We start from the raw sequence: 18951 nt of genomic DNA on the forward strand, positions 1-18951 counted from the left end.
CATGGTGGTTCCAACCACTGTCCAGGTGTGAGGAGATGAAGCCTGAACTAGAGTTACAGCAGCATCAAAAGAAAGAAGGGAACATGTATAAGAGATGTTATAAAGGGACAATCAAAAGCACATGGAGAAAGACTGAATATGGAAGAGTGAGGGGTTAAGGATAATTAAGCTTAGGTACCTGAACCTCGGTAAAAATAGAGACAAAAAGTGGGGAAGGATTAAGAGGAATGATAATGTGTTCAGTTTTGGAGATACTGAATTTAGAATATTTATGAAATATAAAGTTTGAGATATATAATAGGTGGCGAGAGATATGAAACTAGGGGTTAAAGACTAGAATCATCAGTACAGAGAAATGAAATGGTATAGAGGTGGAGAGGAAGGTCTAAGGCTGAATGAACCCTCATGGTAGGCTCACAGAAAATAGTTGTGACCTGAACAAAGATCCAGTAAAGTAGAATAAGGAAGGAGTCATCAGACAGGTAAGGTAGAAGGTAAACCAGGAAAGAGTAGTTAGTATCAGAACTAGAAAGAACAAAATATTGAGAAGAGAGTGATCAACAGTGTTAAAAGCTATAGAGAGGTCAAGGAGGATGAAGACAGAAAACAGATAAAGGAGAAAAAATTTAAGACTGAACTAGCTGAAAAAAAAAAACCAACAACCTAGATATATAATTCAAGAAATTTTCACATAAAACTGACCAAATCTTTTAAAACAAGAGGACAAAGTGGAAACTGAAAGAATCTACCAATCACCTCTTAAAACAAATTCCAAAATGAGGTTGTAGTGGTAATGGAACATAAGGGTATTTGAGAGAAGCTAAAGAAAGGAAGGAAAAAAGAGAGAGATTGTGAGTTAAGTAATGAATTCATGAAGAAATAAGAGTACTCTGGAGATTAGCAGAAAAGAACATCGAATATTTTGATTGGATGGTAGGTATGGATAAAGCCAACTTCAAAGAAGGAAATGTTAAAGGGTAAGAATGGTACAAAGAGAACTTGAAAATGGTACTTGGAAAGCAAGGAATACTGACTACTCAACCAATATCAGTGAGTTGGGAAGAATGAATGAAATGTATAGTTTATTGAAAAATGGATATTGTCAAACCATAATTATCAAGTTTATTCCAAAAGCAGAGGTGGCACTTATCTTTCTTTGCAGAAGGGAGAGATTATAGATGGGAAATACTACATAACTGTCAGATTTTTAAAATTATACTGATTTGTCCTACTGAAATATTCTCTTCTCCCTTTTTTATTCTTTATCACAAGGAATTGCTCAATGGCAACAAAAGTAAGGATAATTTGGGAAATGCAAGTGATGTAAAAACAAAAAAATCATTAAATTTATTCTGAAAAATCAGAAACACATAGAAGAGTATTCCAGAGGGAAATGTTGATAATACTGTGTTAAATTAACAAACAAATAGGTACTGGACCTTAGATTTTATGGGTATATGGAACTTTCAGATGAGGAAATTACTAATATGATTTGGAAGTATCTTTGCAACTTACAATTTTAGAGAGTTGCTTAAGGCACTCAGGGGACCAAGTCTCAGGCTACTGAGAAGAGTATTAAGAGCGAGTGGCACAATGACCTTCAATTGCTCCCTCAGGCTTTAGCATAAGCAGACCAACAGTATGAGTAAAACCAGCAATCAATAAATCAATTGTTTTATCCTCAATCAAAATTTTTTTCTTTACTCTAAAAGTCCAACGAATGCATTGCTGGAATTGTGAAATGATCCAATCATTCTGGAGAACAATTTGGAACTATGCCCAAAGGGTTATAAAACTGTGCAGACCCTTTGATCCAGCCGTGTTTCTCTACTGGGTCTATAGCCCACCCCCCACAAAAAAAAAATCACAAAAGAGAGAAAAGGAACCATATGTGCAAGAATATTTGTGACAGGCCTTTTTGTAGTGGTAAGAAACTGGAAAATGAGTGGATACTTATGAGTTGGGGAAAGGCTGAATAAATTATGGTATATGAATGTAATGAAATATTATTGTTCTCTAAGAAATGACAAGCAGGTTGATTTTAGAAAAGCCTGGAGAGATTTATGTGAAGTGATGTTGAATGAAGTAAGCAGAACCAAGAGAACATATTATACAGCAACAATAAGATTATGTGATGATTAACTGTGTTGGATTTGACTCTTTTCATCAATGAGGTGATTTCTCTCAGGTTGAGATGACAGGTCCCAGAGGGGAAATTTACTACTGAGAAAGACCTGCCACAAGGAGCTCAAGATGACAGAGGCACTAGTAATAACTAAAGCTCAGAAACTGCTGCACCAACTGAATGTTCTGTTGGAACAGGAGTCCAGATGTCAGTCAAAATTCTGTGGCTTGAGATTAATTGCTTCTGCTCAGGACAATGGCCTTCAGAAGATTATAAGATTGAGAGACTTTGAAGTGAAGGGTCTTTTAGCCTAATTCAATTCTTTGGTTTTGACATAGAGACCTTTTCTCTAGTTGTGAATTTATTGGACAGATTTCTATACAAAATGAAAGTACAACCCAAACATTTTGGATGTGTGTAATTAAGTTGCTTCTATGTTCTTGTGAAATCAACAAATGAAGAAAAATGTCCCATTAGCACTGAATAAGGCAATACAAATTCAGAGTTTTTAACCCGATAAGAATGGAAAAAATTGTATTGGAAGAGTGTGTTAGAAAGTAAAAGCTACTAGTGCCTTTCAGTTTCTACAGCTTTATTATTCACTCATTCATGAAAATTTGATCATTTGAAAGGAAGAAAGAACCTGAGTTTTGAAAGACTGGATGCTCACTTTAAGGCATGCCATCATAGGATTATATTTTCTAAAGCAAAGCCATTTGTACTGGCCTTGTTATAATTGCCCTGGAAATTCAAGCACAGAAATTTATAAAACTGAAAGGAGTAGAATGTCTTCAGAAACATTCCAAGATAAATTAGACCTGATATTCTGGCAGGAACTTGTAGCAAAGTACTAACTGAATATTCACTAAATAAGTGTTCAAAATATGAACAAATGCTCAGAAGTTGAAGGAGATTATGTCTGGGCATACTGAACAAAATCACCTTCCAACAATCCCTGAAACAGGGTCTTATTAGGATTCTTATGGTGAAGAAATTCAGCTATTTTGAAGGTTCAGTTACTCTGAAACACCAGATTCATTAAAGAATTTCCTTTCATCAATGCAAAGTTGGCTGAAATAATCTAACAAAGTACCATTATGTTCTAGTACTAAGAAGTGACTTTTCAATAAAACTACTGAAATACAACCCATCCCCAAAACAAAACAAAAAAATAAGATGATTCAAGACAATTTCAATAGTGATGGAAAGAGCTCTCCGCATCCAGAGAGAACTATGGAGACTGAATATATGTAACTATGTATGCATGTATGTGTATACACACACACACACACACACACACACACAAAGTCCTTGTCCTTGAGCTTAAAATTAACTAAAAGGGGTTAATAAGTACATTTTAAAATATGTAGATAGAATGTGATAATGGCAATGAAAATGTTTTGACAATTCGAAGAAATATGAATGGGAAAAGAGCACTTTCAATTGAAGGAAATCTAAACGCATCTCGTGATCAAGAGGATTAATCAAAACATTTATCTGGACTTGTTCTCACTTAAGTATATACATTAATGAAAAAAATAAAGTGAAATCATAAATTGAGTGAATTAAGCAATTATTCAAGTTATTACATAAACTCCCAAGTTTCATTCAGAATAAAGATTGTTTACATACCAGCCACTGTTGTCCATAAACAAATACGTGATTTTTGGCAATATCAACCCGATCCCATGCCAGTGTGAGAACAAGTTGGTCAAATGCAGATGCATTAGTACCTGAATCAAACAATGTGATATATCAGCATACAAAATCACGGTCTTTTAAAACATAAAATTCTACAATTATTATTCCCCTAAAAGACAAGTTAAATGTTATCAAAAACTTTTTTACCCTGCCATAGAGGTGTGAGAAAAATAAAGTAATATCAGTTTCAGCTCAATTCAACAAACATTAATTAAACATAAAATATAAAACTAATTTATTTTTTGAAGGGAGCAAAGAATATTACATACTCAAGGATCACGAAACTCTTGCCAAAAGAAATGACACCTGAATTGATACTTGTGCATGTGTGTGCGTGTGTGCTTGTAAATTAAGAAGAGTAACATGAAATGAACTTTGAAAGGGTTTTAAACGACAGGCTAAGAAATATATCTCCTCCCCCCCTTTCCTCCGCTAGAAAGAGGAAGAAATTGAAGCTGTGGCTTAGGAATATTAGTTTGGCAATTCCACATAGTGTATATTGAAAACGGTTTAAAAAAAAAAAAAGAAAAGAAAAAAGACTGGAAGCTGGAAGACCACATAAAAGGATGCTAAAAGGATATTTAGCATCCTTTTGTACTATTTAGTACAAAAGTGGGATGAAAATAATGTGCAACAGCGCAGTGGGCACACAAGTGGAGAGAACAACAGATGGAAGACCTGACAACTGACTGTACTGAAAGGTGAAATATATGATTATACCTGGATTATACTTGGGTATCTAGAAGAATGATGGTGATCTCAAAGAAAATAGACAAGTCTGAACGAAAGAACAGTTTAGAAGGAGAGATATTACATTGTTAAAGGTACAGATTGGACAGTCAGAGTGACCACAAAGAATAAACTAATGAATTCAGAAGAAAAAAAAAATTATGAATGGATAGATTTCTGTTCTGGGTTGCCTTTCCCTGTAAAATGGTGTGATCAGTGCTTAGCACAGTTGGCTAATAGTAGGTACTTAATTTTAATTCTAGAAAATAAGAAAAAAAGACCAAGTATATACCTGTGGTCAGGAGTCTAGAGATGGATGATCCAGAACATGAGACTAATATCTCTGGCATAGTCTAATCAGACTGACCAATGCTAACTAAGTCACTTCTTCAGCCCCAAAGAGCTCTCAATAAGAATAACTGCTGCTTTCTCACAAAACAAAACAAAATAAAGCAAAAAAACCCAGAAGCACAAACTGATAGCTTAAATGAGTCAAGAAGAGCTGTATTTCTATCAGCACTACAATGTCACAATCTCACTAATGTCTAGGATTCTTGATGCTCAAATACCCTCATTAGTCAGGTAATAAAACACTGGTCTCCTATAATATGCAAGACATTATGCTAAGCTTTGGAGACCCAAATGGAGGCAAAAGACAGTCCTTGCCCTCAAGGAACTCATAATTTAGTGGAGCAAACAATAAGCAAACAAATATGTACAAACAAATTCTATACAAGATAAAGAGGAAATCATTAAAAGAAGGAAGGTACCAGAATTAAGATAAATTGAGAAAGGTTTCCTGTAGAAATTGGAACTTAAAGAAAGTCAGGCAAAGTCAGTAGGCCGAGATGAAAATGGAGAGCATTCAAAGCATGGTAGACAGAAAATGCCTCAAGTTAAATGAATGGCTTAATTGTGTAATAGCCAGAAGGCCAGCTTCACTGGATGAGAGTATGCAGAGAGCAATGAATGGAAGATAGACTAAATAGTGGAAAGACTTGAGATGGATAGACCCACTAACAGGCTACAGCTACAGGCATGAAACAGTGAGGGCTTGTACTAAGATGGTATCAGTCAGGAGAGGAAGCATATTTGAAAGTTGCTGCAAAAGTGAATTCAACAGGCCATGGCAACAGACTAGATATGACAGAAAGCAATTAAGGATGGCACCTGAGTCATGTGCCTGAGGAACTAGGAGAAGGATGTTGCCCTTGTAATAGAGAAGGTAGAAAAGGGGAAGATTTGGGGAAGAAATCAAAGAGTATGGTTTTGGATTGGCTGAGTTTAGGATTTTGAAAGACAGTTTGTAGATGTGGGTTTGGAGGTCAGCAGAAAGGTTGAGACAAGAAAGGTAGATCTGATAATCATTAGCAGAAATCATAATTTAATCCTTGGTGACATGATCACTAAGTAAAATACAGAGGAAAGCGAGAAGTAAAGAAAAGAAACCTGAGAGACCCTTATGGTAAGAGGGTGAGATTTGGATGAGCATGCAAAGGAAACCAAGAAGTCTGATAAGTAGGAGAACTGAGAGGGATATCCAAAAAATCTAGAGATAAGGACTATTTGGAGAGCTGTGCTACTACTTATTATACTAACTCCTAAAGCTCCATTCCCCTAATTTATGAAAGTACAGTTTACCAGAGAATAAAGTATTAAATTTGATTGTTTCTGAGTGATTTATCTTATCAATATAAATTTGGAATTATTCAATTAAGGTAAATGCTCCCATCAATCATTTTAATGAGACCTTCAAATAGCCTTCTCAAACACAATATCTTTGCAAAAGATTTAGTTAGGTAAAGAGAGCATCTATCTTCTCACATAATAATCAATTTACATACAACTATAATGACTGAGCTTGGTCCCAGAATAGAAATAAAAAGCCTTCCTGCATTTTTTGCAGAAGTGGGCAAATTTATTCATGTAAAATATAGCATGTTGTTACTGTTAATATTTTGATTGGTTTTCTTAAATTTTTTTGGGGGGGGGAGTCTTTTCTTAAATTTGCTTTTCTGTTACAAGGTATGATTCATTAATGGGAGAGGGAAGTAGATAGGTGATGAGGGGAGCCCTGAAAGTCTCACTCTCAGATTTTTTGGGGGAAAGCTTAGGAAACTCTCTCAGAGAAGCTCTCCCCTGAGAAACCCACCCCAGGGAATCAAGATAAAATGGGTTTCATTCTGTTATCTGGGTGGGACTGGTTGAGTTCAGGACCACTCCTATTTAACCAGAGCTGGAGATCTAGATCTCTACTGAGTTGGAGATTAGTCCAGGGACACTCATTCAATTGGAAGATTCTCTATTCTGATTTCAACTCCAACTGCTCCCAACCCCCACCAAAAGCTACTCATATAACAAACTTCCTTCAGCAAAATTCCTTGCCGAGGGCCAAGAGCAGGAATCATGCCAAGGAACCTCTCTCTTTCTCCTTGGCATAGCTGCGACCCTCTGTCCACTGAGAAGACATTCTCTTTCAGCGTTACTCCCTTTTTATCTCTCTCACCCATTTCCCTCACAAGACCCTACCCCTCTTTACCTCTCTGTCGGGATTTTTCTGCTAGATCTTTACTTGTATGTTGGGACCTTGCCACTAAGAAAGTCAGCCTGCAAAAGCTGACTTCTCAGTTCTAATAATAAACTTGTTTTGCCAATTTAACTTTTTGGGTTCATAAATTCATTTAGGAAGAACCTGCGCCAACCAGAAGGGGGTTCCCACAACTCCCTGTCCTGTGCCAAACCTCATCATAGGGATATATTTTAAAATGAAGATGATGTAAAAATTAAAGATAACATTTCAAAATAAAAGAAACATGCTATGTAGCATAGAAAACTTAGACCCATTTAAGTAAAACTTTAGATCTTACCTTTTAGTAGTGCTGTAAGTATTGCAACATCTATATCTTGATGTTCATCTGACCCAATGTGGAAAACAGTAATCTGTTAGAAAAAAAGAATGCATATATTTATATTCATATTTTTACTTTTTAATATACCAAGCAATCTTTTATGAATTTTAAATAAGGGAAAATAAATTTGTATTTCAATATCACATTCAAAAAATAGGACAGGACAGATAAGCTTTTTTTTTTTTTCTTCAAATAAACATACCATCATGGTATGATTACATAATCTTACTGACATGAAGGCAAAAGACATTTAATGTGCCATAATATCTCAACAATATGTAGATTCTTAATCCTGAGCTGAATTTAAGCTTTTCTAGTACCTTTGAAAAAATTCATATTAATCTTCCCAAGAATGCTTCAGATTAAATATAATTAGAATCTTATACTAGGTTAAACCTAAATCTTAAAACAAAATGAAACCAAAGCCATTTGGTACCTTTATTAATCAACAACCTAATTTATTTTGTGCTACCTACTGTGCTAATAATAAGCAGATGACACACAAAGACAAAAATGTAAGTTTTCATTTTGTGGACATACATTGTCCTGCATATTGATAATTCCAGACATCTTATTTGCTTTTAAAAAATAAAAACATTGCCAATAATTACTAAAAATGTTTTTTTTTTTAAAGAATAGAGCATAAGTAATAAGGATTTTTTAACTTAAAAAAAAAAAAAAGATGCCAAGACCATAGATTGGAGATGGGAGGAGCCTAAGAGAGCATCTGGTCCAATTCCATTATTATATAGATAAGGAAAGTGGAGTCCAGGGACATTAACTTTCCTACAACCACAGAAACGAATCCTTAATATCTTGAAGATAAAATAATCACACCATTTTTCAATAGTTGTATAAATAGGCAATTTTCAAAGGAAGCTATCAATGAAATATGAAGAAATGCTTAAAAGTACTAGTAATCAAATTCATTGAATCAACTCTGAATTTCCATAACATACTTATCAGATTGATAAAGACGTTAAAAAAAGTACAATGACAATTGTTGGAGGAGCTCTGGAAGGGTAGATATGCTAATGGTACTGTTAATAGAGTTCTGAATTATTATATACATTCTAGAAAACAACTTGAAACTATTCCCCAAAAGTCACTATATTGTCCATTTATACAGTATATGTATATGGCTACTAGGTCTAAACCGCCGCTCCCCCCTCCAAAAAAAAACCCTACACACACACACACACACACACACACACACACACACACACACACACACACAGCTAGCAGTTTTTTATGCCATGGTAAAAAAAAAAAAAATTTGAAATTCAGAGGGTAGACTTCTACTGGGGAATGGCTAAACAAATTATGGGATGGCGATTAAACTTTTTAACTATTATCCAGATATGGCAAACCTAGTGGGTTCTTTTATTATAACATCCTTAAAGAGAAAAATAATCAACTAACATTGTAAACGTGTACACCCCACACCCAGCCACTCTTCTCCTAACATGCCTCACACCACTGCACATCCTAGTCACCCTAGATTACATAGAAACATTATCCTGAAAGAATTTATAAAATGTCTGAAGATGAATAAGTGTGTGAAAAGGAAAACCTTTTGGATTAATTCATTTCTATAAAGTATTTCTTGATAAGTTTGCTATCTAGCATAGTAATTTAGCTATTAAAAATAAATTTAAAAGATGATCATTAACTATAAAATTGTCCCTTTTTTGGTATTCTGTACATACTTTTTTATAGTTAGTTAAAATGTCTATTATCTTCCTTTGAAAATCAAGTGAACAATAGTATGCAGACACCTCCCATTCTCAAAATAAGAATGATTATGATACATTAAACGGGAATTTAGAAGAAATTGTGAGGAAAAACCAAACCATTTGTCAGATAGTTAAAGATCTAGTAGTTGCTATTTTGTAAACCGTTAGTCTTTAAGGCTTGACAGACAAACAAATGTGAGAGAGCCAAGAAAACTGGCACTAGAGATGTCAAAAATCTAGGGGCAATTCTAGCTATTAACTCCATTAATTGCTTCCTATAACAACTAATTTGTACATACTTTTTTAAGCCTTCATAATTTAATAAAAGTTTGAGTGCAACTATTTCTTCAAAGTAATCTTTCATTTCTCATTTCTCTTAATACTTAAATATTATACAAATGTGAGCTGCTCCTTCAGGACTTTTTATAGTTTAATTAAAACGAGTTTAAAAAATATCATTTAACTTAACTAGATTTCAGTCTTTTTCATAATGTATCCCCAAAGCCTAAACACATTGTTTTATTTATGATATATTTATTTAGTCTAGACTTTGTGATTTGATCTGTGTAAGGAGCTCTCTAATACGGAAATTCTCTTTATCAATGAAGGTATGAAAAACTTCTGCAATTAAAGTGTTAGAAAGATGCCCAAAAGCAACAGAGCAATAGGAAAGACCACTAGAACAGGATGAAGTGAATATGGAACGCTTTGCAACACTCCATCTTTCTAACACTTTGAAGCACTGACAGGTTAAGTAACTTGATCATAGGTTATACAGTCAATGAGGGTTTGAAGATAGAACTGGAACTCAGGTCTTTCTGACTCATGCATCTTATCTCTGAATAATAACCAGTGGCAGTAGCAGGATGAATACAGAGAGGTTTGGAGAGACTTACATGAACTGATGCTGAATGAAATGAACAGAACCAGAAGATCGCTGTACACTTCAACAACAATGCTGTATGAAGATGTATTCTGATGGAAGTGGATCTTCAACATAAAGAAGATCCAACTCACTTCCAGTTGATCAATGATAGACAGAAACAACTACACCCAGAGAAGGAACACTGGGAATTGAATGTAAACTGTTAGCATTACTAACAGGTTACTTATATCTTCGGAATCCAATTCTTAACGTGCAACAAGAAAATTGGATTTACACACATATATTGTATCTAGGTTATACTGTACCACATGTAAAATGTATGGGATTGCCTGTCATCTAGAGGAAAGAGTGAAGAGAGGGAGGGGAAAATTTGGAAAAATGAATACAAGGGATAATGTTATAAAAAAAAATTACTCATGCATATACACTGTCAAAAAATTTTTATAATTATAAAATTTTAAAAAAAATAATAAAAAAATAAAATAACCAATGGCAGATCTCCAATATCTGATATCCAATAAAATTTCAAGATTATTATTAATAATAATTTCTGTTGACAAGAGACATGACTGGGAAGAATCTGTCTTGATATAGAGTACAATATTAAGAATTATTACTGTGGCAAAATAAAGTACAAAAGGAGACTTCTGTGTCATATGAGCAACAAATGAAGAACTATACATTTTCTCTAAGTCTTACACAACCTCTCCAAAATAGAAAATATGTGCCAAGGATAAAGCAACTTCAGCAATTTCCACAATAAAAGACATCCACAATTGAAAAGGTTTAAAACAAGACAAAACAAAATAAAATTGTAAACCTAGCAACTGACATTTGAACTTATTTAGCACCTCTCCCTCATCTCCCACACTAGCAGCAGGGAAGTCACAATAGCAGATCCAAGGATGCAATACAAGGTAACATCAAAACCCACTATCAAACACCAAGGTTCTCCCTCTCATCCTCCAACCTCATCGTGTTCCAGCGTGTAGAAATTCCCTTGGGCCTTGAAAGCCAGCTTGGCCACAGTCCTTCAGGAACAAAAGATTGCCAGAGAATACAAGCTGGAAGCACCAGTGCTAGAAAATTCTGAACTGTCAAATGTAGGTAAAAGTGGGCTGTGCTAGTAGTACAGGGGAAAGGAAGAACTGCTGGTACCAGGGAAAAACTGGCCTTGAACTGCTGGTGCTGTGCCAGAGAACTAAGGAACAGAAGAATAGGAAAGATCACTAGGCCAGGATGAAGTGAATGTGGTATTGCAACACTTCAAGCCTTAGGAAAAAAAACAACACAGAATTTACTTGGGGCCTGCTTTTTTTACTCCAAGAATCATTTGGAACCTATATTGGTGAACAATAAATTGCTCCGCTTGGAAAGAGTTTAAAAGGCGTTGTGATCCAACTTCCAAGAAAATCACAACCAGAGGAGAAGGGGCAAAAGGAATAAGAAAATTGCAAAGGGGAAAGAAGGAAGGAGACAAAGTTCCAAAGTTTTTTGGAAGAACTCTCAAAGATCTTGAATATAAATTGATAAATCAACATGAAAAGCAGTAACAAAAGGAAATATGGCATCCAGATATAGCAAACAAGTTAAAGTATCTATGAATAAGTACTACAAAATAAAAATACTCACTACCCAAGACATGGATCTCAAAAGAAAGGAGGTGTAGAGAAAGCCTAAGGATCATGAGAATGAAAAAAACAAAAAAACAGGACCAAAAAAACATAATGCTATAATGAAGGAAATAATAAAAAAGTCGAAATCCTCAACATAGAAATTGAAATTCAAATTTTAGTTTAAATTAAAATTAAGTTTAAGAAATTCAATATAGGGTAGAATTTTTTTTTTACTATGTATCAAGTAAATAAAAAAAAAACACCCTACCATCATACTATCAGACAAAACAAAAACAAACATTTAAAAAATAAAGAAATAAACAAGGAAACTATATCAAGTTAAAAGGAACCATAGACAATAAACCAATATTCGTAGTAAACTTTTATATTCCAAATGCCTTAGCATCCAAAATCATAAAGAAAACATCTGAGCTTCAGAAAGATACAGAAAGCCAACACAACAATGACAGATTTTGATATCCCTTCATCAGTTTTAAAAAGACCTAACATCAAAATAAACAAAAGGGAAAATATGAATTGAACAACTCTTTAGAGAAACAAGTTACAAGACTTACAGTGTTCTAAATAGGAAAAAAGAATACACCTATTTTCCTGAACTACACTGAATGTTTTCAAAAACTTGCCATATGCTAGATCAAACAACTGTAAAAAGGCAGAAACAGTTAACAAATCCTTTATGGACAATAATGCAACAAGAAGAGAAACTGGTTCAGGGACAACGAAAGATACAGATAGAAGAGGACACAATGAAATTTTAAATAAGTGATTTATAGAACAAATCATAGAAATAATAACTATGCAAAAAAAAAATGATAATGATGAAACAACATACCAAAATTTCTGGGATGCAGCTAAAGCAGTCCTCAGGGGGAAAATCATATCCTTACAATCATACATTAACAAAATAGAAAAAGAGAAGATTAATGAACTGAATATACATTTTTAAAAATAATCAACAAATAAACAAACCTATATTAAGAGGAGATATTAAAAACTAGAGACGACATAAATCGGGGAAATTAGAAATGATAAATAAAACTAGTTTTTTGTTGAGTAATAAAATTGATAACTCCTTTAGCTAATCTAATTAAAGAGAAAAAAATCAATAAGGCAACAAATGAGTAAAGTGAAATCACAGCAAAGCCCAAAAAATAAAAATCAGAATACATTATACACACAGTTGTATGTTACAAAACTAAAACAGAGGAATACCTTTGAAAACAGAAAATACTAAAACTATCAGAAGACCAGATAGAGATCAAAAATAACCTAACTGCAGAAAAGTAAATAAGATCTAGATATGAAAGAACTCTCACATCAAAGAATTCCTGGATCTCATGGATTTAAAGAAAAATTCTTCCAAACTTTTAAAGACTTAATATCCATAGTTCACAAATTATTCTCAAAAACTAAGAAAGGCAAGCTACCAGAATCCTCTTTATGACAATATAATCCCAATAAACAGGGAAGAATAAAACACAGAAGGAAAATTTTAGGTCAATTGTTAGGTTCTTACTAAGTGCTAAGTTGGTACTTAACAATTCTCTAGGTCAGAGTTTAGCCACAGGTAACCCTAGAGAACTTTTAAATTTAGTTCTCTATACCATTAATTTTTAAATTTTTGACAAAGATGCACTGACTCCAGAAGGCAGGTTTTATAATCCAGCAGAAGGGCAGTGTCCAGTATGAGCAACTCCACTATCTTTAGATAATCGCCAAGTGATATGGAGAGACCCAGAAAGTGGTGAATGGAAGGGACCAGATAGGTTAACTGCTTGGGGGAGAGGGTTTGCTTATATTTCTTCAGATGGAGAAGGAATCAGATGGGTGCCAACGAATCCTATTAGCCTTATCCATCAGAGAGAGGAAAAAGAGAAAGACTTCAAAACAAAGGAGAAGATTTAAGAAACATCTGACAGTGAAAGAGCATGGCTGATAAGGAGAGTGTTAAAGGACTTGAAAACCAGCAGAGATCATTGGTTTCCTTGAGATGAAAAATTGTTGATGAAAACTATTGTAGGATTTTAAAACTTGCAGGAATTATTGGATTTCTGGCACATGAACTAATGGACAATGGACTTATGGACATCTATAAATTCTCAATTATGATTATTTGATCATGTTTTTTGTTACATCACTTCTAGAATGTGTTATGAAACTGTGTTTATGTAATTTATGTAATTATGTGTAATATCTCCCATATTGATGGATTTATGTATACCTATTTGAAGGTCATAACCACTCTATTTTCTAAATCAAAAGAAGATGTTAGGTTCTTACTAAGTGCTAAGTTGGTACTTAACAATTCTCTAGCTCAGAGTTCACATTTTAAGTTAAAATCTTTAAGGGAGTCTACATCTTTGAAGAAATATGGAAGCCAGTTCATTGTTTGAAGGAGTACCCAGAAATCCATTCTCTGGGAGGATATAAGGAGCCACCAAGACTGCTTCCTGGGAGATTGAGTTTGGACAGCAGTCTTGAAGAAGGAGGAGTCTAGATTGGGATAAGAACAAGACTTCCAAGAGAACTTCAGGGACGCTTGAGGAGATTCAGAGCCAGGATTCAGGAAGAAGAGGATTCGAGATTCTACCTTTGTTCTGGCTGGAGGCTCCAGAAGCCTCCCAAGAAACCTGCTCACAGAGAAAAGAAACCTCCTCCCAGAGAAGGATTATATTTGAGAGATGACAAAACATTACAGCCAATATCATTAATGAACAATCACTCCAAATTTTAAACGTCCTATCAAATGATAGGCGTTTATCCAAGAAATTATTATGAGATCAAGTGGGATTTATATCAGGGTTGTAAACATGGTTCAAAATTAGAAAATTAACAATCATATTAAAAACCGAAACATCAAAAACTCAATATGATCATATTAATAGATAAAGAAAAACTCTTGGACAAAGAAAAAGACAGTTTTATGCAATTCCTGTGCAAAGTACAGGCATACAGGACTTTTAAAAGATATAGAAAGCATCTATCTACAACCAAAGAAAGCATCATATTACACTGTGAGAACACTAGAATTTTTCCAATAAATGAAAGTAGGGCAGGGACATCCACTCTCTCCATTGTATGATATAATTCTGGAAATGCTAGGAATAGCAATCAGACAAGAGAAAAGAATTAAAAGAATAAAAGAATAAAGAGCAGACAAAACAACTGCTATTTTTTTTTGTGATGTGATAAGTTTACTTGGAAAACCCGTTAATCACTGAAGATACTAATTGAGGGGAAAAAACATCTTCAGTAAAATATCAGGTCATAAAATAAACCCTTAAAAATTAAGAACATTTCTATGTAATGATAATATATATGTATATGATAATAATAGCAATAATAATTATATATATACATATATATACATATATATATACATATATATATATATATGTAATAAAGAAACAATAATAGGGAAATCTCATTCCAATCTGGAATTGAATAAAGAACAGAGAGCTCAATGGAGAAAACAAGAGAAGGGAAATTTAGAAACAAGAGATCTCAATAACCCAGGATTTGAAGTGGAAAAAATAAATTACATAGGTGGACAAAAATTATGCTTAGATCAAAACCATGCATCCCACTTCAAAATATAAATGTATTGTGATCTTGATATTAAAGATCATTCTAGAAAAAAATTATAAGAGAAATAAATCACATACCTCTCACAACCATAGATTGGACAAGCATTCATAACAACTATATACAAAAGAGAATAGATAACTAATTACCTGAAACTGAAAAACTTCAATGCTGACAACATTCATTTAACTTAAGAAGGAAGGTGATTAAATGGAGGGAAAAATCTTTGTATCAAATTTCTCTGATAAATTTGGTATCCAAGATATAAAAACAATTAGTAAATATATACATGACTAATAACCATTCCTTATTAGATAAATGGTCAAAAGATATGAACACGCAGTTCTCAAAAAATTTGCAATATTTTTGCAACTACATGAAAAAAAGACCCCAAAGTATGAGAAATGCAAACCAAAAATCCCTAAATTTTTAATTCTGACTGTGAAAATAAGCAAAAAAAAAAAAAAAAAAAAAAAGGCAACAGCCAATATTGGAGAGTTTGTGAGAAGATAGTGGTACATTAGAATATCACTGCTGGAGTTGTGAAATGTATAACAATTCAAAATTTTGCAAAAAAAAAAAAAAAAGTGACCAAAACTTTTGACTCAAGAGACTGGATTACTGAATTTATAACCTAAGGAAGACATCAATTTAAAAAAAAAAAAAGAAAGAAAGAAAAGTTCCTATATACTCCAAAATATTTAGAGCAGCACTTTTTGGAAAAAAAGTAGAGATACAGCAACTAAAGAAATTGGAGTATATGATATATTATCATACTAGAAGAAATGATGTATTTTAGATACAGAAAAGCACGGAGGTCTTCTGGCATACAGTAAAGTAAGCAGACTCAAGAAAACAATATATACAGTAACTACAATAACTATAAACATAAAGAAGGACATATCAAAAAATCAAAAATAAACGAAACGAAATTAAAAGGATCACATGGAAATCAAATGAAGAGATATGAAAAGATCCCTCCCACTAATCTCTTTATGGAGGTTGAAGGGTCATAGATATTATACATTGCATATATATTTCCAGGCTTTTTTAATGTGTTAATGAATTGTACTGACTTGTTTTTCTCCTCTGTAAAAAATACATATATGTGATTTGTCATATGGGATAGCTCCTGGGGAGAGGAAAAAAGAGGAAAGAATACTTTGGATACTATAGTAATGTAAAAAAGCAAATATCAATAAAAACTTTATGTGAGGTGGGTGGAGGAAACATACTGCAATGGCAATAATAATATGACACAATTTTAACTTGGGTTCTACATAGTAACTGCTATCAATATACACAAAAATGAAAAATAGAATCTTACTAGGTGAAGGGAAGTTGATCCATAAAACCAATTGCCTTTTAATTCAACATTTATTAAACCTCTACATTCAAGTAAATGTGTTAGATGTTAAGGATTTAAACATATCATAAAGACAGGTCTTTCTCAAAAATTTAGTTTGGGAAGGGGAATGGAGAGAAGAAAGGAACATTCACACTATTGTTATCAAACTCAGAGGAACATGGAGTAGGTAAATAGAAGTAGTAAGAGAGAAGGCAAGAAATGTATGATAAAGCCAGACTGTTTAATCAGATTTAACAACAGCTAAAATAAGGTGAATCTGATTAAAATCTAAGTACTCAAGTTACTTTTTCTACATACAGTACATTCTTCTTATAATTCATATTTAATTTCACACCTTTTACATTCTTAAAAATTTTGAATATTAGAGAATGATAACAATTATACTTTATACAAATCTACCCAGAATCGACTTAGATCGCCGTATCAACAATGATTGATGTATTTTCACAATCTGTTACAGGAATTTAATCTCCACAAAATATAATAATAGCATACTAGAAAATATGACTTCTTATTGAGCATAAATGTGACAATTAAAGTAAAAGAGATGGAAGAATCTATTTCATGTAGAAATCACTTAATTGTTGTAGTTCTGTCATTTCAGTTGCATCCAACTTTTTGTGACTCTATGGTTTTCTTGGCAGAGATACTGTACAGATATGCCATTTTCTTCTCCAGCTCATTTTACAGATGAGGAAACTGAGGCAAACAAACAAGGTAAGTTACTTGCCCAGGGTCACACAACTAGTAAGCGTATGGGGCCAGATTTGAAGTCAGGAAATTTTCCACTGCCCCACCTAGAGACCCAGAAATCACTTAATAATATTGCTGATAAAAGATATGGTAACCAAGGGTAATATCAGATTCTTGTATAAGCTCTGTATAAGGAGGAGGCTGGTTGAAAAATATGTATAGTATGATCTTATAAAATAAAAAAAATTGAGGGGAAAAAAGTCCTGCAAGGGTTCTCCTGAAACCAGATGGATGTGGATGTAATTGGAATAGAGAGAAAAGATCTGCCAGTTATTGCACAATGATCTTTTTCAATGATGGCAACAAGTGTTAACCACATTTAGAGTTTATCCATGTGATTCACTATGTGAGCATCTTTAACTGCCTCTTAGACATTTTGAGCTGTGTCCCAGAGATCTTTCATTCAAACCCATGATCTTTTTTTCCAAAGCCTTCCCTCTTCTGAATTTTCCTATTATTTATTGTTGAAGGTAGCACTATCACTCCAGTCCCCCAGGTATCACAACCTAAGTGTCATCTTCAAATCTCTACTTTCTCTCTTCCCTATCCAACCAGATGCTAATGTTTAGCAGATCTACCTTTTAACCATGCATCTTTCTGTCTCTCACCTGACATATGTCAAACTGATCTTCCTTAAAGCACAGAACTAACCATGTCAATTCTCTCCTCAGTTATCTAGAAGCTTCCCCACCCCCAACCCCAACCAGAAATAAATCTTTGATTTGGCATTCAAAGCTCTCTATTATATGACCCCTTCCTAGCTTCCTTTTCTTCTTCCACATCATTCACTCCCACATATTCTTGGGTACAGTGACATTAGCATCACTATCTCTCATCCAACACAATTCATCTCCCAATCCCAGGTGTAATGTTCTTCTCTAAAATATAAAGTTCTCTGGGAGCAGGTTTCTTGGGGAGCTTCTGGAGGCAGCCTTAGTTTCAGTTTAGTTCAATCACCCCAAATGCAGCCAGAAATTAAAGTCCAAATCCTTTATTTTATCCTTCAAAATCTTATCTCCTTCACTTGGGGCTCAGCTAGTTTTCTGGAGGCTTTCCAGATCTTGGTTTCAGTGTTCTCCACAGGACAATCTGCCACCACTTCTCTGTCTTCCTTGTTCTGGCTTGTGAATCTCCCAAAGTGCATCCTGTTTGAGGCTCCTAACTTATATATGCCCTCTTAAAGATGTGAATCTTGTTGAACTACAGAACTGGTAAATTAGATAATTATTGTCTCTATCAATTCCAGTAATTTAGCACCTTGTAAGAATCCTAACACCAGGCATTTTCACTATGGACTTCCATGCCTAGAATTTTTTTGTCTTCATCTCTGCCTCCTGACTTCCTTAAAATTAAGCAAAAAATCCCACCATCTACAAAAAACAGTTTTCTCTACTGTAATATTATACATTTGCACATTTTTTGTCCTTCATGTTGTCTCTCTTATTAAACTGAGCTCTTTGAAAGCAAAGACTGTTTTTGCTTTTCTTTGCATTCTCAGGGCTTAGCATAATGCCTGGCCCA

At 33.9% G+C, this 18951-nt stretch overlaps 1 protein-coding gene and 1 pseudogene across 2 annotated transcripts in view; one reads left to right on the plus strand and one right to left on the minus strand.

The window, feature by feature from the left end:
- Positions 1 to 18951, minus strand: part of TRPM7 (transient receptor potential cation channel subfamily M member 7) — a 127571-nt gene that overhangs the window by 50688 nt on the left and 57932 nt on the right. For both annotated transcript variants that reach the window (XM_074294493.1, XM_074294494.1), the window contains exons 10-11: positions 7423 to 7495; positions 3758 to 3858 (exon numbers count right to left, since the gene is read on the minus strand). In XM_074294493.1, coding sequence (XP_074150594.1) covers positions 3758 to 3858; positions 7423 to 7495 — 174 coding nt within the window. The remainder of the gene's footprint in view (positions 1 to 3757; positions 3859 to 7422; positions 7496 to 18951) is intronic.
- Positions 2254 to 3100, plus strand: LOC141556694 (cyclin-G1 pseudogene; annotated as a pseudogene).

This window comes from Sminthopsis crassicaudata, chromosome 2, assembly GCF_048593235.1.
Source record: "Sminthopsis crassicaudata isolate SCR6 chromosome 2, ASM4859323v1, whole genome shotgun sequence".
In the NCBI taxonomy this organism is placed as follows: Eukaryota; Metazoa; Chordata; class Mammalia; order Dasyuromorphia; family Dasyuridae; genus Sminthopsis; species Sminthopsis crassicaudata.